This window comes from Cervus canadensis, chromosome 1 (assembly GCF_019320065.1).
Source record: "Cervus canadensis isolate Bull #8, Minnesota chromosome 1, ASM1932006v1, whole genome shotgun sequence".
Lineage (NCBI taxonomy): Eukaryota > Metazoa > Chordata > Mammalia > Artiodactyla > Cervidae > Cervus > Cervus canadensis.
In genome coordinates, this window is record NC_057386.1 from 62635724 (window position 1) to 62661741 (window position 26018).

Here is a 26018-nt window from a genome sequence, read left to right on the forward strand (position 1 = left end):
TGGTTTTGATTTGCATTTCTCTAATAATGAGTGATGTTGAGCATCTTTTCATGTGTTTGTTAGCCATCTGTATGTCTTCTTTGGAGAAATGTCTGTTTAGTTCTTTGGCCCATTTTTTATTGGGTCATTTATTTTTCTGGAATTGAGCTGCAGGAGTTGCTTGTATATTTTGAGATTAATCCTTTGTCTGTTTCTTCATTTGCTATTATTTTCTCCCAATCTGAGGGCTGTCTTTCACCTTACTTATAGTTTCCTTTGTAGTGCAAAAGCTTTTAAGTTTCATTAGGTCCCATTTGTTTAGTTTTGCTTTTATTTCCAATATTCTGGGAGGTGGGTCATAGAGGATCTTGCTGTGATTTATGTCGGAGAGTGTTTTGCCTATGTTCTCCTCTAGGAGTTTTATAGTTTCTGGTCTGACATTTAGATCTTTAATCCATTTTGAGTTTATTTTTGTGTATGGTGTTAGAAAGTGTTCTAGTTTCATTCTTTTACAAGTGGTTGACCAGTTTTCCCAGCACCACTTGTTAAAGAGGTTGTCTTTTTTCCATTGTATATTCTTGCCTCCTTTGTCAAAGATAAGGCGTCCATAGGCACATGGATTTATCTCTGGGCTTTCTATTTTGTTCCATTGATCTATATTTCTGTCTTTGTGCTAGTACCATACTGCCTTGATGACTGTGGCTTTGTAGTAGAGCCTGAAGTCAGGCAGGTTGATTCCTCGTTTCATTCTTCTTTCTCAAGATTGCTTTGGCTATTCGAGGTTTTTTGTATTTCCATACAAATTGTGAAATCATTTGTTCTAGTTCTGTGAAGAATACCGTTGGTAGCTTGATAAGGATTGCATTGAATCCATAGATTGCTTTGGTTAGTATAGCCATTTTCACAATATTGATTCTTCCAATCCATGAACGCGGTATGTTTCTCCATCTGTTTGTGTCCTCTTTGATTTCTTTCATCAGTGTTTTATAGTTTTCTATGTATAGGTCTTTTATTTCTTTACGTAGATATCCTCCTAAGTATTTTATTCTTTTTCTTGCAATGATGAATGGTATTGTTTCCTTAATTTCTCTTTCTGTTTTTTCATTGTTAGTGTATAGGAATGCAAGGGATTTCTGTGTGTTAATTTTATATCCTGCAACTTTACTATATTCATTGATTAGCTCTAGTAATTTTCTGGAAGAGTCTTTAGGGTTTTCTATGTAGAGGATCATGTCATCTGCAAACAGTGAGAGTTTCACTTCTTCTTTTCCTATCTGGATTCCTTTTACTTCTTTTTCTGCTCTGATTGCTGTATCCAACACTTCCAAAACTATGTTAAATAGTAGTGGTGAGAGTGGGCACCCTTTTCTTGTTCCTGATTTCAGGGGAAATGCTTTCAACTTTTCACCATTGAGGGTGATACTTGCTGTGGGTTTGTCATATTGCTTTCATTATGTTGAGGTATGTTCCTTCTATTCCTGCTTTCTGGAGAGTTTTAATCATAAATGAGTGTTGAATTTTGTCAAAGGCTTTTTCTGCGTCTATTGAGATAATCATATGTTTTTTATCTTTCAATTTTTTAATGTGGTGTATTACATTGATTGATTTGCAGATATTAAAGAATCCTTGCATTCCTGGGATAAAGCCCACTTGGTCATGGTGTATGATTTTTTTAATATGTTGTTGGATTCTGTTTGCTAGAATTTTTTATGGATTTTTGCATCTATGTTCATCAGTGATATTGGCCTGTAGTTTTCTTTTTTTGTGGCATCTTTGTCTGGTTTTGGAATTAGGTTGATGGTGGCCTCATAGAATGAGTTTGGAAGTTTACCTTCTTCTGCAATTTTATGGAAGATTTTGAGTAAGATAGGTGTTAGCTCTTCTCTAAATTTTTGGCAGAATTCAGCTGTGAAGCCATCTGGTCCTGGGCTTTTGTTTGCTGGAAGATTTTTGATTAGAGTTTCGATTTCCTTGCTTGTGATGGGTCTGTTAAGATCTTCTATTTCTTCCTGGTTCAGTTTTGGAAAGTTATACTTTTCTAAGAATTTTTCCATTTCTTCCAAGTTGTCCATTTTATTGGCATAGAGCTGCTGGTAGTAGTATCTTATGATCCTTTGTATTTCAGTGTTGTCTGTTGTGATCTCTCCATTTTCATTTCTGATTTTGTTAATTTGGTTCTTCTATCTTTGTTTCTTCATGAGTCTTGCTAATGGTTTGTCAATTTTGTTTATTTTTTCAAAAAATCAGCTTTTAGCTTTGTTGATTTTTGCTATGGTCTCTCTAGTTTCTTTTGCATTTATTTCTGCCCTAGTTTTTAAGATTTCTTTCCTTCTGCTAACCCTGGGCTTCTTCATTTCTTCCTTGTCTAATTGCTTTAGGTGTAGAGTTAAGTTATTTATTTGGCTTTTTTCTTGTTTCTTGAGGTAAGCCTGTAATGCTATGAACCTTCCCCTTAGCACTGCTTTTACAGTGTCCCATAGGTTTTGGGTTATTGTGTTTTCATTTTCATTCGTTTCTATGCATATTTTGATTTCTTTTTTGATTTCTTCTGTGATTTGTTGGTTATTCAGAAGCTTGTTATTTAGCCTCCATGTGTTTGAATTTTTAACAATTTTTTTCCTGTAATTGAGATCTAATCTTACTGCACTGTGGTCAGAAAAGATGACTGGAATGATTTCAATTTTTTTGAATTTTCCAAGGCCAGATTTATGGCCCAGGATGTGATCTATTCTGGAGAAGGTTCCGTGTGCACTTGAGAAAAAGGTGAAGTTGATTGTTTTGGGGTGAAATGTCCTATAGATATCAATTAGGTCTAGCTGGTCCATTGTGTCATTTAAGGTTTGTGTTTCCTTGTTAATTTTCTGTTTAGTTGATCTATCCATAGTTGTGAGTGGGGTATTAAAGTCTCCCACTATTATTGTGTTACTGTTAATTTCCTCTTTCATACTCGTTAGTGTTTGCCGTACATATTGCGGTGCTCCTATGTTGGGTGTATATATATTTATAATTGTTATATCTTCTTTTTGGATTGATCCTTTGATCATTGTGTAGTGTCCTTCTTTGTCTCTTTTCACGTTCTTTATTTGAAAATCTATTTTATCTGAAATGAGTTTTGCGACTCCTGCTTTCTTTTGGTCTCCGTTTGTGTGAAAAATTTTTTCCAGCCCTTCACTTTTAGTCTGTATGTGTCTCTTGTTTTGAGGTGGGTCTCTTGTAGACAGCATATATAGGGGTCTTGTTTTTGTATCCATTCAGCCAATCTTTGTCTTTTGGTTGGGGCATTCAACCCATTTACATTTAAGGTAATTATTGATAGGTATGGTCCCGTTGCCATTTACTTTGTTGTTTTGGGTTCGTGTTTATACAACCTTTCTGTGTTTCCTGTCTAGAGAAGATCCTTTAGCATTTGTTGAAGAGCTGGTTTGGTGGTGCTGAAGTCTCTCAGCTTTTGCTTGTCTGTAATGCTTTTGAATTCTCCTTCATATCTGAATGAGATCCTTGCTGGGTACAGTAATCTAGGTTGTAGGTTATTCTCTTTCATTACTTTCAGTATGTCCTGCCATTCCCTTCTGGCCTGGAGGGTTTCTATTGATAGATCAGCTGTTATCCTTATGGGAATCCTTTTGTGTGTTATTTGTTGTTTCTCCCTTGCTGCTTTTAAGATTTGTTCTTTGTGTTTGATCTTTGTTAATTTGATTAATATGTGTCTTGGGGTGTTTCGCCTTGGGTTTATCCTGTTTGGGACTCTCTGGGTTTCTTGGACTTGGGTGGCTATTTCCTTCCCCATTTTAGGGAAGTTTTCAGCTATTATCTCCTCGAGTATTTTCTCATGGCCTTTCTTTTTGTCTTCTTCTTCTGGGACTCCTATGATTCGAATGTTGGGGCGTTTGACATTGTCCCAGAGGTCCCTGAGGTTGTCCTCATTTCTTTTGATTCTTTTTTCTTTATTCCTCTCTGCTTCATTTATTTCTACCATTTTATCTTCTACCTCACTTATCCTATCTTCTGTCTCCATTATTCTACTCTTGGTTCCCTCCAGAGTGTTTTTGATCTCATTCATTGCATTATTCATTTTTAATGGACTCTTTTTTATTTCTTCTAGGTCTTTATTAAACATTTCTTGCATCTTTTCAATCTTTGTCTCCAGGCTATTTATCTGTAACTCCACTTTGTTTTCAAGATTTTGGATCATTTTTATTATCATTATTCTAAATTCTTTTTCAGGTAGATTCCCTATCTCTTCCTCTTTTGTTTGACTTGGTGGGCATTTTTCATGTTCCTTTACCTGTTGGGTATTTCTCTGCCTTTTCGTCTTGTTTAGATTGCTGTGTCTGGAGTGGGCTTTCTGTATTCTGGAGGTCTGTGATTCCTTTTTATTGTGGAGGTTTTACCCAGTGGGTGGGGTTGGACGATTGGCTTGTCAAGGTTTCCTGGTTAAGGAAGCTTGCGTTGGTGTTCTGGTGCATGGAACTTGATTTCTTCTCTCTGGAGTGCAGTGGAGTGTCCAGTAGTGAGTTTTGAGATGGGTCTATGTGTTAGGTGTGACCTTGGGCAGCCTGTATGTTGACGTTCAGGGCTATGTTCCTGCGTTGCTGGAGAATTTGCATGGTATGTCTTGCCCTGGAACTTACTGGCTCTTGGGTGGTGGTTGGTTTCAGTGTAGGTATGGGGGCTTTTGGATGATCTCTTATTCCTTAATGTTCCCTGTAGTCAGGAGTTTTCTGGTGTTCTCAGGTTTTAGGCTTAGGTCTCCTGCCTCTGGATTTCAGTCTTATTCTTCCAGTAGACTCAAGGCTTCTCCAACTATACAGCACTGATAATAAAACTTCTAGGTTAATGGTGAAAAGATTCTCCACAGTGAGGGACACCCAGAGAGGTTCACAGAGTTATATGAAAAAGAGGAGAGGGAAGAAGGAGATAGAGATGCGCAGGAGGAGAAAAAGGGGGACTCAAGAGGAAAGAGACAGATCTACGCAGTACTCTGTTCCCTAAGTGTTCTGCATAGCCCAGAACACCCACAGAGATTCACAGAATTGGACTGAGAAGAGAAGGGGGAGGGAGGAAATAAGGTGATCTGGGGGAGAAAAAAAGAGAGTCAAAAGGGGGAGAGAGTACTCATCACACTCCTGAGTAAAAATGGGTATTGAATATTGGATTCTTAAATGTCCAAAATTGATATCAAATACTGAAAAACAAAGATTAAAAATCTAGAGTAGAGGTTAGACTCTTAAAAATACAATATTAAAAACAAAAACAAAAACACAAAAAATTTAAGAAATATATGTGAAGTTCACTTTAAAAATAGGGTCTTTTTTTTGCAAGGTTATAGTGAAATGAAAATGAAAATTAAAGAGTAATAGAGGAGTAATTGAGGACTTTAAAAGAAAATAAAAGAAGTAAACAAAAGAAAAAAATTTTTTAATTAAAAAAATAGTAAAAATATATGAGAATGAAAATGAAAATTAAGGAGTAATATAGGAGTAATGGAGGGCTTTAAAAGAAAGTAAAAGAAGAAAACAAAAGAAAAAAGAAAAAAAATTTTTTTAATTAAAAAAATAGTAAAAATACATGAAAATGAAAATTAAGGCGTAATAGAGGAGTAATAAAGGACTTTAAAAGAAAGTTAAAATTAAGGAGTAATAGGGAATTTTAAAAGAAAAGAAAAAAATTTTAAAAAAAAGAAAAGAAAAAAAATTTTTTTAATTAAAAAAAATAGTAAAAATATACCTGGGAATTTCTCTGGAGCTGTTGCAGGCAGTGTAGGTTCAGTTCAGTTTCAGATAGCTCCTTGTTCCAGCTTACACTGCTCGATATCTATAGGCCCGTTCCGGTGTAGTCGGTGTTAACTACAGGGACTTTAATCTGTTGCACCGGTCACTTCTGAAGCACTTCCCTTTGTTTATTTGGCTTCTGTTTGCAGGTCTCTTCAGTGTCTAATTTCCACCCTGACACAGGCGGGCGGAGGTGGACTCTTGTTTAGGTTCACTTGTTCAGTCGTGCTGCGGGGAGGGAGGGGCGCTGCAGACAAATGTCACTGGCGTGTGTGGGGAGCACTCGCAGTGTTCCGGCCACACTGGGTTTGCCCCCGCTCACGGCGCACGTGCTTTCCCGGTCTACACTGCTCAGGCTCCAGGCTGCTCTATAGGGAGTGGGCCCTGAGTTGCGTGCAGTTCTAGTTTTCGGGTACTCCACAAAAGGGCAGACTCGGTTGGGCCTGAGTTTTGTGTCTTCCCCGGCTGAGCAGCTCAGGGAATCAGGAGCTTGACAAGCGCACTCTCCCCGGGTGCAGCACGTCTTATCCCCTCCGCAGTTCCAGCCTCAGTTTCCACACGAGCCGGTTGGGTGCGCCTTGTGTCTGTTCTGGGGAGCTGGTCTCTAGCCGCGACCCTCCCGGTGGATGTCAACCATCCAGAATCTCAGGAAGTCTTTGGTTAGAAACTGGGAGCCTGTTTGCAGTTTTGTAGGGGATGCCGTCTCTGGGGCCGAGTTTGCCCCTTTCCCCTCTCCCCTGCCTCCTGCCTCCAGCGGGGGATGGGCCGGCCTACAGCCGGCTAGCTCTTCTCTGGAATTGCTCAGTCTTTCTTTTGTTCTGCAAAGGGCCGGCAGTGCAGGTTAATTTTCTCCCTCTCTCTTGCTATCCCACAGTTTAAGTTGGTAACTCACACAAGCACCCTCCGATTACCCTCAGGGCCCTCAGGCCCGGTCCTTACCCTAAGCAATGCCACCTGCTCCTCTCCATTCCGCCCCCACTTGCTGGTGGCGGATGCGAGCGTCTGGGGTACTTTTCTGCTGGGAGTTGCTTTTAGGCATGTAATCTGTGGGTTTTATTTATTTTTCCTCCCAGTTAGGTTGCCCTCCGAGATTTGAAAACTTCCCCCAGACCCGCCCATGAGAGGGTTTCCTGGTGTTTGGAAACTTCCTCTATTACGACTCCCTTCCTGGGACAGGTCTCCATCCCTAGCCCTTTTGTCTCTCTTTATATCTTTTATATTTTGTCCTACCTCCTTTCGAAGACAATGGGCTGCTTTTCTGGGCGCCTGATGTCCTCTGCTAGTGGTCAGAAGTTGTTTAGTGCAGTTTGCTCAGCGTTCAAATGTTCTTTTGATGAATTTGTAGGGGAGAAAGTGGTCTCCCCGTCCTATTCCTCCACCATCTTAGCTCCTCCCTCCCATCTTCCTTCTTTTTAAATGTAGGCAGTTACTGCTATAAAGTTCCCTCTGAGTACTGCTTTTGTTGCATTTCATGTTTTTATGTTTTGTTTTTGTTTTGTCTCAAGGTATTATCTCAGTTTCCTTTAAATTTCTTCTTTGACCTATTGTTCAAGAGCATGTTAATTTCCATGTATTTGTGAATTTTCTAGTTTTTCTTTGCCACTTATTTCTAGTTTCATTCTATTGTAATCAGAAAAGATAGTTGGTATAATATTCTTAAATTTGTTATAATTCTGTGGACTAAAATATGATCTGTCCTGGTGAATGTTCCATATGCACTTGGCGATACACTTGGGAATGTAACACTTGAGAATGTGTATTATGCTATTGTTGAGTTATCTTCTGTATCTGTATGTTAGGTCCATTTAGTCTATAATATTGTTCAAGTGCTGTCTCCTTATGGATCTTCTGTTTGGTTGATATATCCATTATTGAGAGTGGGGTATTGAAATACCCTACTATTATTGTGTTACTGTCTGTTTATCCCTTCAATTCTGTCAATGTTTGCTTCATATGTTTGGGTGCTGTACTGTTAGGTGCACATATATTTATAATTGTTATATCTTCCTCATAAATAGATGTTTTTAATATAATGTCTTTCTTTGTCTCATGACAGTTTTGACTTAAACTCTAGTTTGTTTGATATAAGCACAGCCATCCCTGTTGTCCTTGGGGTACAATTGGCATGGAATATCTTTTTCCATTCTTTCACTTTCAGCCTATGGGTGTTCTTATGTCTAAAATGAGTCTTTTCTAGACAGTATGTAGTTGAATCTTGTGGGTTTGTTTGTTTGTTTTTCTTTTCATTCATTCAGCCACTCTGTGTTTTTTCATTAAGAACTTTTATCCATTTTTGTTTAAAGTAGTTACTAATTGGGAGGGACTTAGTGTTGACATTTTAAAATTGTTTTCTGTATGTTTTATAGTTATTTTATCCCACTTTTCTTTGTTTGTTGCCTTCTTTTGTATTTCACTGATTTTTCAAAGTGACACGCTTGAGTCCCTTCTTATTTTCGTTTGTGTTCCTTCTATAGGTGTTTTCTTTGTTTTACCATGGGAATTACATAAAACATCTTTAAGTTTTAACAATCTACTTTAAACTCATAACAACTTAACTTTAATCACATCCAAAACTCTGCTCCTTTACTTTTCTCTCCCACTTTATGTTATCAAAACATAAGTTCAGAAGTTAAATCTTTTAAAATTTTGATCCATTTACAAAGTTTTATACTTAAAGCTATTTTTAATGATTTTATTTTTTATAATTTTATCCCAAAGTAAAAGTGATTTATGCACCACCATTACAATGTTACAGGATTTGGTATTTGTCTATAAATTTACTTTTATCACAGGGCTTTATATTTTTGTGTGCTTTCATGTTGCTGTCTAGAGTCTTTTTCATTTGAACTTGAAAGACTTCCCCCAGCATTTGTTTTGAGGCAGGTCTAGTGGTTATGAACTCTCTGAACTTTTATCAGAGGTCTTTATTTTGTCTTCATTTTTGAAGGACAGTTTTGCTAGATGTAATGTTCTTGGTGGAAATTTTTTCTTTCAGTAGTTTGAATAAATTACTCCACTCACTTCCAGCCTGGAGTTTTCATAAAGACTCTTTTGACCCTCTACATTGTTGTTAGACCATATCTCTGTGGGAGACTAGGTCCAGGGTTTTCTATCCAGTCAGTTTGTTGACATCACTCCCAACTTTTTTCTTAAGTGAATGAATTATGTTCCAGTGTTTCAGTGGCTGAACATGTGAGATATAATAGATATTTCAAAAATCATCCAAATGTTTAAAAAATCTGTTTCTCAAGTCAGTCATTAATAAGAAGATGTTTAAAAATAGCATAAGTAGAACTCTGGAATTATTTACTCATGGAAAACTCTGAATAAAAGGTTCACATAATTATCTTACCTAAATGTAGCCACAGATACTGATTTTTATATTCCTATGCATTTATTGTTATGTAACTCTGCCCTTAAGTGGATGGTTCACTATTTCTGTAGGTGATATTAGTGTTTTAACAATAGTTTTGTAAAGAAGAAAAGAACAAGAAAATTAAATGTCTTATATTTTTGATGCTATGTTAGATTTAAGATATTCATAAAAACCTGAAAATATAAAGGGTAAATTCTTCTATATGTTTCACTTATGTCATAGAAATGATGGTAGAGTGTTGGTTTTTATGTTTTACCATTTCTACCTTGATGTGAAATGAGCTGGGATTGTAAATTTCATCCAGAGACAGACTTTATTTAAAATGCGTACATTAAGCCAAGACCTAGAAGAATTCAAGATCCTTTAGTTATTTTCTCTTTTCCCAGACAATCTCAAATTTAAATTTCATTAAAGGAAGAACATATATGAATGTTTTTAGTTCTTTGCTGACTTTGAAATATTTTAATTTCAAATATTCTAATTTCAAATATTTTCATTGAGTGAAATTGTGTGCTGCACTTTAATTTGATATTATGAACATTTTATTTGCAATAAAGATAGTATTATTGCTTTCGTGGCAGAGGCTATATGTGATTCTTATTGACAATTTTATATTCATCGTTATTCTTTTACATGCAGGCAATCTCTATGTTTGCTTTTGTTATTGGGTCTATAATAAGCGTTCTAACACATGAAGAACAGTCCATCAGCAAGATTGTACATCTGCCTGCATAGCTGTTTCTTTTCTTACTGCCATTCCTAAGAATATATGACAAGCCGGTTGAAATAAAATCTCCTATGTTTAAAAAATAAATTGTAAACAGTGCTGTGATGAACACTGGGGTACACATGTCTCTTTCAATTCTGGTTTCCTTGGTGTGTATGCCCAGCAGTGGGATTGCTGGGTCGTATGGGAGTTCTATTTCCAGTTTTTTAAGGAATCTCCACACTGTTCTCCATAGTGGCTGTGCTAGTTTGCATATGAATGGATAAGAAAGCTGTGGTACATATACACAATGGAGTATTACTCGGCCTTTAAAAAGAATGCATTTGAATCAGTTCTAATGAGGTGGATGAAACTGGAGCCTATTATACAGAGTGAAGTAAGCCAGTAAGAGAAACACTAATACAGTATAGTGACGCATATATATGGAATTTAGAAAGATGGTAATGATGAACCTATATGGGAGACAGCAAAAGAAACACAGATGTATAGAACAGTCTTTTGGACTCTGTGGGAGAAGGCGAGGGTGGGATGATTTGAGAGAATAGCATTGGAACATGTATATTATCATATGTGAAATAGATCACCAGTCCAGGTTTGATGCCTGGGACAGGGTGCTCAGGGCTGGTGCACTGGGATGACCCTGAGGGATGGGATGGGGAGGGAGGTGGGAGGGGGATTCTGGATGGGGAACACATGTTCACCCATGGCTGATTCATATCAATGTATGGCAAAACCCACTACAATACTGTAAAGTAATTAGCCTCCAAGTAAAATTAATTAATTAAATAAAATAAATAAATTGTACCAGGAAGCACAGAACTGTGATTTAGCACTGAAGATAAAATTTATTGTACTACTATGAAGTCATGTTCCTACCAAAAATGTAAAGCATTTTTATGTTAGTAAGGTCTCCTGAAATGTAACAAAATAAGCATCAGATTATAAGGCAATTTGAATTAAAATCCTTTATTTTGTGACTGAATGACTTCATAACTAGCTTGAAAAGAATAATCATTTGGAAACTCTGATAAAGGAGTTTTAAACTTCATTACAGTTTATATTAAACGTAATATTTTAAAAGAGAGTAATATATCCAGTTTGGGTTTTCCCATTCTTTCTCCATTATGAATATTGTTTTATGTCTTTTTCACAGAATTTTAAGTTTTGTTGACAATATCACATATTTATTTCCTTTAATATTTATATTGATCATTGTATTTTTCTTTGAGTGTTAAATGTTGAAAAGATTCCTAGGGAAAATATTGCCTGTTTCAGGCCTTTTATTTCTTCTCTTCATGTTAGTGAAAACATTTTATGTATTCAAACAAAAATACATCAATTTGACTTCATTTAGGGATTATTTTTACCATGATCTCTATCAGGATTTGTTTAAAGCTTGTTCCTAGACCCTGCAGAGTAGGATTCAATGAGGAAACCCAGCAGAGATATTGAATAGGTGCTATTTTTTAGCTACTGCAAATTCCAATATCAGAAGTTGTATTCTTCACTGAGTGAAAAAAAAAATTGCTTTCGCTTTAGAAGTTTCCTTTGAACAGAGAAGCATTATTCTAATCTCTCACACTTCACTAATCATCTCTTCTCCTTACTTCTTCTGTGTCCTCTATTATCTCCTGTCTTTCCACACTTATTAAGTACCTACTGTGTACAAAAACAACTTTTTCTTCCAGTTTTATTGAGATATAATTGACATAGAGCAGTGTATAATTTTAAGATATACAGCATCATGATTTGACTTACATACATCATGAAATGATTATCACAATAAGTTTGGTGAACCCCTATCATCTCATATAGATACAAAATAAAAGAAAACAAGAAAATGATGATAACTTAGGATTTATTCTCTCAACAACTTTCATATATAACATACATCTGGGTTAATTATATTTATTATGTTATACATTATATCCCTTAGTATTTGTTTATCTTGTAACTGTAAGTTTATTCCTGTTTACTGCTTTCACCCAATTCCATCACCCTATATCTCCCTGCCTCTGGTAAACACAAATCTGATATCTTTCTCTATGAGTTTGTTTGTTTATTTATTTTTGAAGTGTAATTGACCTAAAATAGTATGTTGGCCCCTGGTATACAACACAGCTATTAGCTGCAACTACACATTGCAAAATTATCACCATTATAAGTCTAGTTATCCTCTGTCACCATAGATATATATTACATTTATTACTATCTTTCTCATACTGTGGCCAATGCTGAGTTTTCCAAATTTGCTGGCATATGGAGGGCAGCACATTCACAGCATCATCTTTTAGGATTTGAAATAGTTCAACTGGAATTCCGTCATCCCCACTAGCTTTGTTTGTAGTGATGCTTCCTAAGGCCCACTTGACTTTGCACTCCAGGATGTCTGACTCTAGGTTGGTGACCACACTATCGTGATTATCTGTGTCATGAAGATCTCTTTTGTATAGTTCTTCTGTGTATTCTTGGCACCTCTTCTTAATATCTCCTGCTTCTGTTAGGTCTATACCATTTCTGTCCTTTATTGTGGTCATCTTTGCATGAAATGTTCCCTTGGTGTCTCTCATTTTCTTGAAGAGATCTCTAGTCTTTCCCATTCTGTTGTTTTCCTCTATTTCTTTGCATTGATCACTGAGGAAGGCTTTCTAATCCTTGCTATTCTTTGGAACTCTGCATTCAAATGGGTATATCTTTTCTTTTCTCCTTTGCCTTTCACTTCTCCTCTTTTCTCAGCTATTTGGAAGGTCTCCTCAGACAAGCATTTTTACTTTTTGTATTTTTTTTCTCTTGGGGATGGTCTTGATCACTGCCTCCAGTGCAATGTCATGAACCTCTGTCCATGATTCTTCAGGGACTTTGTCTTACCAGATCTAATCCCTTGAATCTATTTGTCACTTCTACTACATATTCAAAAGGGATTTGATTTAGGTCATACCTGAATGGTCTAGTGATTTCTCCTACTTTCTTCAATTGAAGTCTGAATTTTGCAATACAGAGTTCATGATCAGAGCCAGAGTCAGCTCCTGGTCTTGCTTTTACTGACTGTATAGAGCCTCTCCATCTTTGGCTGCAAAGAATATAATCAATCTGATTTTGGTGTTGAGCATCTGGTGACGTCCATGTGTAGTCTTCTCTTATGTTGTTGGAAGAGGGTGTTTGCTATGATCAATGTGTTATCTTGGTGAACCTCTGTTAGCCTTTGCCCTGCTTATTTTGTACTCCGAGGCCAAATTTGCCTGTTACTCCAGGTATCTCTTGACTTCCTACTTTTGCATTCCAGTCCCCTATGATGAAAAGGACATATTTTTTTGGTGGTTCACCTAGAGCCAGACATCCTGGAATGTGAAGTCAAGTGGGCCTTAGGAAGCATCACTATGAACAAAGCTATTGGAGGTGATGGAATTCTAGTTGAGCTATTTCAAATCCTAAAAGATGATGCTGGGAAAGTACTGCACTCAATATGCCAGCATATTTGGAAAACTCAGCAGTGGCCACAGGACTGGAAAAGGTCACTTTCATTCCAATCCTAAAGAAAGGCAATGCCAAAGAATATTCAAACTACCACATAGTTGCACTCATATCACATGCTAGAAAATAATGCTCAAAATTCTCCAAGCCAGGCTTCAACAGTACTTGAACCCTGAACTTCCAGAGATTCAAGCCAGCTTTGAAAAGGCAGAGGAACCAGGGATCAAATTGCCAACATCCATTGGATCATAAAAAGAAGCAAGAGAATTCCAGAAAAACATCTACTTCTGCTTTATTGACTACACCAAAGCTTTTGACTGTGAATCACAACATAATGTGGAAGATTCTTAAAGAGATGGGCATACCGGACCACCTTACCTGCCTCCTGAGAAATCTGTATGCAGGTCAAGAAGCAGCAGTTAGAACCAGACATGAAATAACAGACTGGTTCCAAATTTGGAAAGGAGTATGTCAAGGTTGTATATCATCATCCTGCTTATTTAACATCAATGCAGAGAACATCATGAGAAATGCTGGACTGGATGAAGCACAACCTTGAATCAAGATTGCTGGAAGAAATATCAATAACCTCAGATACATAGATAACACCACCCTTATGGCAGAAAGCGAAGAAGAACTAAAGAGCCTCTTGATGAAAATGAAAGAGGAGAGTGAAAAAGTTGGCTTAAAGCTCAACATTCAGAATACGAAGGTTATGGCATCTGGTCCCATCATTTCATGGCCAAAGATGGGGAAACAATGGAAACAGTGAGAGACTTTAATTTCTTGGGCTCCAAAATCACTGCAGATGGCGACTACAGTCATGAAATTAAAAGATGCTTGCTCCTTGGAAGAAAAGCTATGACCAACCTAGACAGCATATTAAAATTCACAGACATTACTTTGCCAACTAAGGTCTGTCTAGTCAAAGCTATGGTTTTTCCAGTAGTCAGTATGGATGTGAGAGTTGGACTATAAAGAAAGCTGAGTGCCAAAGAATTGATGCTTTTGAACTGTGGTGTTGGAGAAGACTCTTGAGAGTCCCTTGGACTACAAGGAGATCCAACCTGTCAACCCTAAAAGAAATCAGTCCTGAATATTCATTGGAAGGACTGATGTTGAAGCTGAAACTCCAATAATTTGGCCACCTGATGTGAAGAACTGACTCACTGGGAAAGACCCTGATGCTGGGAAAGATTGAAGCCAGGCGGAGAAGGGGATGACAGAGGATAAGATGGCATCACCAACTTAATGGACATGAGTTTGATTGAGCTCCGGAAGTTCGTGATGGACAGGGAAGCCTGGCATGCTGAAATCCATGGGGCTGCAAAGAGTTGGACATGACTGAGTGGCTGAACTGAACTCAACTTCTCGTACTGTACATTCCAAGCTCATGATTCATTGATTTTGTACCTAGTAGTCTCCCTCACCTATTTCTCTCATCCCTTTTGGCAATCACCTGTTTGTTCTTTGTATATATCTGTGATTCTGATTGTGTTTGGTTATGTTTGTTCATTTGTTTTGCTTTTTAGAATCCACATTAAGTGAAATCATAGAGTATTTGTCTGTCTCTGAATTATTTCACTTAGTATAGCTCCCTCTAGGTCTATCCAAGATGTTGAAACTGACAAAATTTCATTCTTTTTATGACTGAGTAATAGTCCATTGTACATACATACCACATCTTCTCTATACATTCATCTATTGATGAACACTTGAAAATGATATGTGTTCTACTGCTTTGTGATGGACTGTTCTGTACATATTTATTAAGTCCATCCAGTGTAATGTGTTGCTTGAGGTTGGTGTTTTCTTGTGGATTTTCTGCCTGTATGATCTCTCCATTGAGGTAAATAGGGTGTTAAAGTCCACTACTATTATTATATTACTGTCAGTTTCTCCTTTTAGGTCTGTTAATATTCGCTTTATGTATTTAGGTGCTCCCAAGTTTGGTGTATATATATTTTTAGTTATTATATATTCTTGGAATGGTCACAATCATTCTGTATTGTCCCTCATTTTAAATTACAGTCTTTGTTTTAAAGTCTATTTTTTCTGATATGAGTGGTACTACCCTGGCTTTCTTTCATTTGCATTTGAATGAGATACCTTTTTCCATCCCCTACTTTAAATTTGTGTGTGTATTTAGATTGAAGTAGGTCTTTTGTAAGCAACACATACATAGGTATTGTTTTTGCATTCATTTGGCCACTCTATGTCTCTTGATTGGAGGATTTGGTCCATTTATATTTAAAGTAGTTATTGATAGGTATACCTTATTGTCATTTTGTTAATTCTGTAGAGGTTGTATTTGTAGTTCTTTTTTTTCTTTTTGCTGTCTTCCTTTGTGATGACTGTTTATGTGTTATGTTTGGATTCCTTTCTCTGTTTTGTGTTGTATCTGTTGTAGATTGCTTGTTTGTGGTTTATAGATAGCTATTAGTTTATCTATTTAAAGTTGCTGACTTCTTAGTTTGAATACATTTTAACAACCATACATTTTCACTCCACCACATTTACTGTTTTTGACATTGTATTTTTTGACATCTTTTTGTTTTGTGGATTCTCTAACTACTTATTGTGACTATAGATGATTTGACTATTGTCTTTTAACCTCCATACTAGCTTTATCACAATTATCTGTGGAAAATTCTGAAAGAGATAGGAATACCAGACTACCTGTCCTGCCTCTTGAGAAACCTGTATGCAGGTCAGGAAGCAACAGTTAGAAATGGACATGGAACAACAGACTGGTTCCAAATAGGAAAAGGAGTATGTCAAGACTGAATATTGTCACTCTGCTTATTTAACTTACATGCAGGGTACATCATGAGAAATGCTGGACTGGATGAAGCACAAGCTGGAATCAAGACTGCCGGGAGAAATATCAATAACCTCAGATATGCAGATGACGCCACCCTTATGGTAGAAAGTGAAGAACTAAAGAGCCTTTTGATGAAAGTGAAAGAGGGGAGTGAAAAAGTTGGCTTAAAATTCAACATTCAGTAAACTAAGATCATGGCATCTGGTCCCATCACTTGATGGCAAATAGATGTGGAAACAGTGGCCAACTTTACTTTTCTAGGCTCCAAAATCCCTGCAGATGGTGATTGTAGCCATGAAATTAAAAGACACTTACTCCTTGTAAGAAAAGTTATGACCAACCTAGAAAGCATATTAAAAAGCAGAGCCATTACTTTGCCAACAAAGGTCCATCTAGTTAAGGCTATGGTTTTTCCAGTGGTCATGTATGGATGTGAGAGTTGGACTATAAAGAAAACTCAGCGCCGAAGAATTGATGCTTTTGAACTGTGGTGTTGGAGAAGACTCTTGAGAGTCCCTTGGACTGCACGGAGATTCAGCCTAAAGGAGATCCTAAAGGAGATCAGTCCTGAATATTCATTGGAAGGACTGATGTTGAAGCTGAAACTCCAATACTTTGGCCACCTGATGCGAAGAGCTGACTCATTGGAAAAGACCCTGATGCTGGGGAAGATTGAGGGCAGGAGGAGAAGGGGATGACAGAGGATGAAATGATTGGATGGCATCACTGACTCGATGGACATGAGTTTGACTAAACTCCGGGAGTTGGTGATGGACAGGGAGGCCTGGCGTGCTGTGATTCATGGGGTCACAAAGAGTCGGACATGACTAAGCGGCTGAACTGAACTGAGCTGAACTGCACTAGCTTTATGAGTGATTGATCTACCTTTACTGTATGTTTGCCTTTACCAAAGAAGTTTTTCCTGTTGTCATTTTAATATTTCTAGTTTTGGCCTTTTCTTTTTCACTTAGAGAAGTCCTTTTAATATTTCTTAGAAAGTTTGATTCCTGGTGCTGAACTGTTTTAGCTTTTGCTTGTCTGTAAAATTTTTTATCTTTCCTTCAGATTTGGTTATAAGTATGTCTTTTTTACCACTTCAAGTATATTATGCCACACCCTTTTGTTCTGCAGACCTTCTGCTGAAAAGTCAGCTGATAGCCTTATGAGAGTTCCATGGTATATAACTTATTGATATCCTCTTGCTGCTTTTAACATTATCTCTTTATCCTTAATTCTTGACATTTTAATTATAATGTGTCCTAGCATCATCCTTTTTAGTGTTAATCCTTTCTCTATGATTCTCTATGATTTCTGGACCTGGAGGAATGTTTCCTTTCCCAGGTTAGAGAAGTCTTGTTATTATGTCTTCAAATATGTTCTCTGAGCCCTTTCTCTCTTTTCTTCTGGACCTCTACAATGTGAATGAAAATATACCTTGATAATTGTCCCAGAGGCCCCTTAAAATATCTTCATTTTTTTATTCTTTTCTTTTCTGTTTAGCCTACAGGATTTCTGATACTCTGTCTTCTATGTCAATTATTCATTCCTCTGTATCATCTAATCTACTATTGATTCCTTCCAGTGAATTTTTAATTTCAGTTATTATACTCTTCAGTTTGTTTGGTTCTCTTTTAAATTTTCAAACTGTGTGTTAAACTTCTAGCTGAGTTTTATCCTGAGTTCTTTGAGTATCTTCATGATTATTATCTTGAACTCCTTATCAGGTAGATTTCTTACCTTCACTTTACTTAGTTGTTTTTCTGGGGTTCTATCTTGTCGTTTCATCTGGAACATGCAAAGCTCCTAACACTTGATTCACACAGCAACATACTTGGTTCTCAAAAATGTTTGCTAAGCAAAGCCAGAAAGATAAAGACCAATACAGTATACTAACACATATATATGGAGTTTAAAAAGATGGTAATGATAACCCTATATGCAAAACAGAAAAAGAGACACAGATGTACAGAACAGACTTTTAGACTCTGTGGGAGAAGGCAAGGGTGGGATGTTCAGAGAGAACAGCATTGAAACAAGTATACTATCAAGGGTGAAACAGATCACCAGCCCAGGTTGGATGCATGAGACAAGTGCTCAGGGCTGGTGCACTGGGAAGACCCAGAGGGATGGGGTGGGGAGAGAGGCGGGAGAGGGGATCAGGATGGGGAACACGTATAAATCCATGGCTGATTCATGTCAATGTATGGCAAAAACCACTACAATATTGTAAAGTAATTAGCCTCCAACTAATAAAAATAAGTGAAAAAAAATGTTTGCTAAGCAAAGATGACAGTTATTATATGATTTGTAAGTACATGAAATTTTAGAGGCAAAACTAGATTTATAGAGATATATAGAATACAAATATATAATAAAATTCTTCTGCACTCACAGAATCTAGTTCAACTTAGTGGAGAGATAAGATCAGTCTTCAGGTATGTTCAGAACACTCATTGCCAGAGTGGGAGTCTAAAATAGATGCCATGAGTTATGGGCCTATGACAGGAAGCTCAGGACAAATAAAGAATTATCAGAAGTGGTGGATAAATAGAGAACAAGAAGGCAAAGTACAAAATGAACTATAAAGGGAATTGGAAATGACAATAAGCACATGAACATATGTTCAACATCATCAAATATTAGGGAGATTAAAGCCACACGAATCACTACTACATACCTACTAGGATGACCAAAATTTAAAAGAGACTGACAATACCAGTGAATGTAGAGCAAATGGAATTCCTGTATGTTGCTAGCAGGAATACAAAATGGTACAACCACCGTAAACATCAAGGTCTTACTCTATGGCACAGGGAATTGTATTCAGTTCAGTTCAGTTGTTCAGTCGTGTCTGACTCTTTGCGACCCCATGGACTGCAGCATGCCAGGCCTCCCAGTCCATCACCAACTCCCGGAGTTTACTCAAACTCATGTCCATCAAGTCAGTGATGCCATCCAACCATCGCATCCTCTGTCATCCCCTTCTCCTTCCACCTTCAATCTTTCCCAGCATCAGTATCTCTTCAAATGAGTCAGTTCTTTGCATCAGGTGGCCAAATTATTGGAGTTTCAGCATCAGTCCTTCCAATGAATATTCAGGACTGATCTCCTTTAGGATCTCCTTTAGGTTGAATCTCTGTGCAGTCCAAGGGACTCTCAAGAGTCTTCTCCAACACCACAGGTCAAAAGCATCAATTCTTTGGCACTCAGCTTTATAGTCCAACTCTCACATCCATACATGACTACAGGAAAAACCAAAGCTTTGACTAGATGGCCCTTTGTTGGCAAAGTAATGTCTTTGCTTTTTAATATGCCATGTAGGTTGGTCATAACTTTTCTTCCAAGGAGCAAACATCTTTTAATTTCATGGCTGCAGTCACCATCTGCAGTGATTTTGGAGCCCAAAAAAGTAAAGTCTGTCACTGTTTCCATTTCCCCATCTATTTGCCATGAAGTGATGGGACCAGATGCCATGATCCTGTAATAAGCCATAGTGGAAAAGAATATGAAAAAGATTATGTACATGTATGTTGAATAACTTTACTGTAGACCAGAAACTAACACATTATAAATCACCTATACTTCAATAATAAACTAATTAATTAAATGTTACAACCACTTTGGAAAGTAGTTTTTTAATTTCTTATGAGGATAAATATACACTTCCTATAGAAATGAGGATGTTTGTCCACAAAAATACTTCTACATGAATATTTATAGCAGCATTATTAATAAGCCCCATACTGAAAACAATACAAATGTCCATAGATGAGTAAAGGATAAACAAATGTAGAATGGCCAAGAGTCTGAGAGAACTTTTTGTGTAGGTAGAAATATTCTACATCTTAAATGTGATGGTGGCTCCACAGGTGTGTATAGTTGTCACAGGTGTGTATAGTTGTGTTATAAGTGTGTATAGTATATAGAACTAATACTTAAACTGTGTTAGTCTATCAGTTATGTCTGACTCTTTGTGACCCCATGGACTGTAGCCAGCTGTAGGCTTCCAGGCTCCTCTCCGTTAAATTCTCCAACCCACTGGAGTGGGTTGCCACTCATTTCTCCAGGGGATCTTCCCAACCCAGGGATTAAACCTGAGTCTCCTGCATTGCAGGCAGATTCTTTACCATTTGAGCGGCCAGGGAAGGTTTGTATGTAAATTTTACCCTAATAAAGTTAATTAAATGAAAATACTTAAAAATAAGACAGGAGAGGCCATCATAAGAGAGTGACAAGTGGACAGAAGAGACTAGACGCAAGGCAGAGGTGACAGCAAAGGGCATAAGATATTATATAAATGGAGATGACGGACTGCTGACTTGGGACCCAGATAGATTCTTGAAAACATTTCCATGGAAACTGCGGCTCATCACACCAGTTGTCTTACTAGCTAGGTCCTTGCTGATTTTCCTTTTATGCTGGTAATCAGTCTGTTTCCTAAAAACCGACATGACTTCATTCTTTCTTCACTAATTCCTACCCCTAGATCAGTTCCTGTCTTTTCCTTGAAGTTTTCTCTTGACTGTTTCTGCCCTAGCTTAGCAATTCTTGAGTGAATCTGTATCATGCAGTTAAGACCTTGATTACTCTCTAGTTGTGTTCCTTTTACCCACAATTCTAGTGGAAACTGGTTGAAGAAAGATTTCTTATATTTATACTTTTGTTACCTCCTTTCCCACATCTCATGCAATGTTCAGGAAAATGTGTCAACATATGACCTTAATTGTCCCCGTTTTTTCATCCCTCCTCTCCAGTTATCCTAGGTTGTTGTCTTTTGCATGGACTAGTGCAGTAGTATCATAATTAGCCTCTCTTTTCCATACTTACCCCCTTTTTTCTTGTCCAGACAGCAGTCAGATTGATGCCTTTTAAAAGTAAATCCAATAATTTTGCTCACTTCTTTAAAATGCTTCTGTGTCTTCCCAATGCACTAAGAGTAAAATCTGATCCTGCCCTCCTCATTCCTGTCTTCACCATCCATATTTCTCTTACTCACTGTGCCTCATCAAGGCAAGCCTTTTCCCAGCCCAGGGCCTCTTTACCACTCACTACTCTTTCTCCTAGAATCCATTTCTTCCGATCCTTTCTGTGGCTTCTCATGCTTCAGAGTTCAACTGGAATGTCATTCCTCTGAGGCCTCTACAAAGGGGTGTTTACCTCCCCAGCAGCAGAAGTATAACTTTATTTAATTCTTTGCAGGGAACTTAGAACTTCCAAAATCTACCTTGATTATGTATTTCTTTAATGGTTTATTGTTCATATCCTCCCATCAGTTAATTACCAGCAGGAAGACAGAGATCTTTTCTATCTTGTTTGTCGCTATATCCCCCAACACCTTTCATGGGACTTGGCTTATGGACTATACTCAATAAGTAATCATTGACTGAATGAATAAGTGAAAATATAATTAATGGGCAAATAATAACCACCCAGTGGTTTTTTCTGAGTTTCCTTTTACTAAAGTTGGTTTCTTTTTTTTTTTTTTTTTGGTTTGTGTGTTTGTTTTGCCTAATTTTTACAGGTACTTCTGTTGTGACTATAAAAGCTTTTGCTCCAGACTCAATTCGGGACAGCATTAACTACTCAGTTTTTAATGGAAATGAAGATGGAGCTTTTTCCTTGAATTCTAAATCAGGTAAACCCTCTGTGCTTTATTTTCTGCTCCACTTACTGTTGCTAGTAAGGCATACGTCTGCAAAGAAAACTCAAGATTGCAAAGGTAGAAATTGCCAGATGTAAATAATTTCAAAGGTAAACAACAAAGCATTTTTATGGTAGCTGATGAGATATCAGAAAATATTTGTTTATATGTATTCTCTAAGAATTCTATTCCTCACATTTGCAAGTTAAACAGTACCTGCCCTACCCTACCTGTTATCTGGTGATAAATTGGTTTCTACTTATAATTTCCCTATCCATTTGGGAGAATTGGGAATGTAATAGGGAGATCAGTGAGAATGGGGTTGAACTGAAAATAAGCACACATGTCTAGCCTTAGGAAGTTTTCATCAGAGATTCTTCTAATTCGCCACTTAATGTCAACAGTGCAACAAGAAAGGAAAACTGGAAAGGTTTCTATGTGGTGGTAAAGAAATTACTTCCAAATACAGCATGTATTAAATTTAGCTTTAATAAGACCATTATTGTGCCTTAAATGAATACCAATTGATTATTTGAAACATTCTTTTTTTAATCTAACAACTATGTCATAGATATGTATCTACTGCTTCGTTGTCAAACCTCAAGAAGAATGTTTTTAATAATTTCTGTATTACCGTACAACTGCCTTATTTAATCCATACTGTGTACACATGGGAAGAATTGAGAGGGGGGTCATTTCTTAAGCAAAAGCCTTCTCCTTCAGGGTAGTATTACAGTTGTTTTTATACATTCAGCCTTTGCTCAGCAACCTCTCTGATGTAGCCTGCATGAAGTCTTCATCTCTTCACCCCATCATGTGGTTAGCAAACGGTTCAGGAAGCCTATTGGCAAGAAGGCCATTTGTGAACACCACCAAACCTTTTTCCCCCACCAGTCATTAAGTCTCTAGCAGTCTGACGTCTGAGGGTTCTAGGAAAGGAGCTGAGATTAGAATGCTTAGGGAGAAGGTAAATTTGAGTTTTCACATTTTCCCAGGTCACCCAAATCCTTTTGCCACATCACCCCTAACATGGCCCAGGCTTGGCCTTATTTTCTTTAGTCTCTCATTAAAATGAAGATAGAATACATCTAAGGGTTAGTTCAAAGTGGTCATCTACAGAAAACTATAGTTTTAATTACTGATTGACTCAAGTTGAAATATATTTCAAAATTTTAATGTGTAATAGCTATAAGCTGTTATGTTGAGAGATATACAACTATTTAATGAACAACAGTAAAATAAAAGGCCACATCTTTGCCACCCATCTCCAAATAAGAGACATCACTGAACCTCAAGAAGCCCCTTCCCTCTCCTAGCTGTCTTATTTCACCCCAGATGTAATCGGTAAGTCAGTAATCTCTATTTGGTATTGAACACTACCTTTTTTTTTCATTATAATTTCCCCATTATGTTTGAATCCCTAGACAGTGCATTGTTTCGATTTACTTTGATTTAAACTTCATAATAGAATCACACTGAATGAACTCTTCTGTGAATTGCTTTTTGCTCAACATTTTTACTATGATGTATAGTACAGAAGCTATTAAAGAAGAATAGCAAAGAATGATATGTACCTGCTGCCAAGGTTACAAAATAGAACACTGTCATTATCACTCATGTTCCCTTTGGGCCCTTTTTTGATTGCATCTCCACTGCTCCAGCCTGATTAATGCCCATACTTCAGGGATAATTATTCCCTTGTGAATATACTAAATGCATTCCTACAAATAGAAATTTAGTAGAAGCATTGGTTTTGCTTTGAATTTACCTAAATGGATTCAAAAAATACCCTATGTATTTATTGGTATTGGGCTTCCCAGCTGGCACTAGTGGTAAAGAATCCACCTGCCAATGCAGGTAGACATTGAAGACGTGAGTTTGATCCCTGAATTGGGACGATCCCCTGGAGGAGTGCATGACAACCCACTACAGTATTCTTGCCTAGAGAATTTCATGGACAAAGGAGCCTGGCGGGATGCAGTCCATAGCATCACACAGAATCGGACATGACTGAAGTAACTTAGCACACATGCATGCATTCTATTGATAGGTTTTTTAAATTCAGAGTTACAATCATCCACGCTAAGGTGTGTAGCTTGTATTATTTTATTCTTTTATTTTCATTGCTTTATGATATGCTATTGTAAATCTATATCACAGTTATTTATCCATCTGCTGTTGATGAGCAGTGAGGTTTTCTTGTCTGGGGATATAATGAACAATCTCATATGCGTCTTCTGGTGCACAAGTAAAGAGTTCTTTAAGCCCTGAAGTGTAGGCTGGACAAATACCTCAGAGTACATGTGAGTGTATGTTAGTGTATGTGTGTGTATTTTAAGCTGTATAGATGGTGCCAACTTGTGTTATGAAGTAGTTCCTCCATTATATTCTACCGGCATCCAATGAGAGCTGTCACAGTTGTTTACTTTCTATTGCCAATCTGGTGGGTGTGAAATATTATCCCACTGTGGCTTTAACTTAGATTTTCTTTCTACTAGTGAATTTGGGGACTTTTTTCATAGTTTATTGAGCATTTCTGTTTTCTTCTATGTGAAATGCATATTGATATTTTTGCCTATTTTTCTTCAAGCTTGTGTTTTTCTTTCTGAAATGTAAAGACTTTAAATATATTCTATTATTCCTCCTTTGGTTTTGTTACAAATTTTTTTTATAATTTATGGCCTATCTTTCACTCTCTTAATGATGTGTTTTGATTTTAATGTTGTTATTGTTTGGTTGCTAAGTCATGTCCAACTCTTTCAAGACCCCAAGGACTTGTAGCCCACCAGGCTTCTCTGTCCATGGGATTTCCCAAGCAAGACTACTAGAATGGGTTGCCATTTCCTTTTCCAGGGGATCTTCCTGACCCAGGGATTGAGCCTGTATCTCCTGCATTGGCAAGTCGATCCTTTACCACTGAGCCACCAGGGAAGATCAATTTTAGAATGAATCTAAAATTTAGAATGAATTTTTTACTTTTCGGTTTGCCTTTTTTGTAAGTTGTTTAAGATATTCTTCCCTTCCTTGAGGTCATGAAATTATTCTTACATTGTCTTTTTAAAATTTTATAGTCTTCCTATGTTTCATATTTTCATCTTTAGTGCATCTAGAATTGATTTTTGTGTTTTACATGAGTTATGGATAGGCTTTTTCCTACCCTTTCTTTTTCTTCCCTTTCCTTTCTTTTTTTTAAAACCATGATTTCTTGTTATTCTAATGGCAATAACCTTCTCCTGTGATCTGCAGTACCACCATGATCATATGTATATATATCATGTTTCCGTGACTTTTCCATTCATTTCTTTGTCTATCCAAACACCAACACCACACTCTCTTAATTACCTTGGCTTTATAAGTCTTCATATCAGGGAAGCAGAACTCCCTCCCTCAATACTTACCCCATCCTCATGTTCTGCCTCAAGTAACAATATATTGGCTGTTATTGGTCATTTGCTCTAACATAAAGCATTGTATCCACTTGTTAAGTTTTACACACACACACACACACACACACACATGCATATCTACTGGGATTGTTTTTCTATGAAAAGGAAATTTATTCATGATATTGTGGTAATATACAGCTCATCACATCTTCATTAATGTAACCCACATAACTATGGCATGCATATTTTATTTCAGGTGAAAACTCATCCAAATTAATGAGAAAAATTTTTAAAAAAATCATATAGATCCAATCTAGAATTTAGTCATTAGGCCAAAACATCTTCCTTTTAAATCTTGCAAACCTTATATAACTATGCATTGTGGATAGCAATCGTCTCATAAAATTTTTCCTTTTTTGATGATTTTTATTTGTCATATCTAACATTAAATCCACTTAATGTTAACATTAAGTTAAAGTTAAATCTACTTAATCTACTTAACATTAAATCTCTTAACAAATTTTAAGTGTACAAAACTGCATGTTAACTATAGGCACACTGCTGTGCAGCAGATCTCTAAAACACATTCAATTCAGTTCAGTTCAGTTCAGTCTCTCAGTCGTGTCCGACTCCTTGCGATCCCATGGACTGCAGCATGCCAGGCCTCCCTGACCGTCACGAACTCCTGGAATTTACCCAAACCCATGTCTATCGAGTTGGTGATGCCATCCAACCATCTCATCCTCTGTCATCCCCTTCTCCTCCTGCCTTTAATCTTTCTCAACATCAGGGTCATTTCAAATGAGTCAACTCTTCGCATCAGGTGGCCAAAGTATTGGAGTT

General features: G+C 37.1%; 1 protein-coding gene across 2 annotated transcripts in view; it reads left to right on the plus strand.

The window, feature by feature from the left end:
• The window catches only part of DCHS2 (dachsous cadherin-related 2), a 325512-nt gene that overhangs the window by 255258 nt on the left and 44236 nt on the right, over window positions 1–26018 (plus strand). For both annotated transcript variants that reach the window (XM_043484112.1, XM_043484120.1), the window contains one exon: window positions 21670–21783. In XM_043484112.1, coding sequence (XP_043340047.1) covers window positions 21670–21783 — 114 coding nt within the window. The remainder of the gene's footprint in view (window positions 1–21669; window positions 21784–26018) is intronic.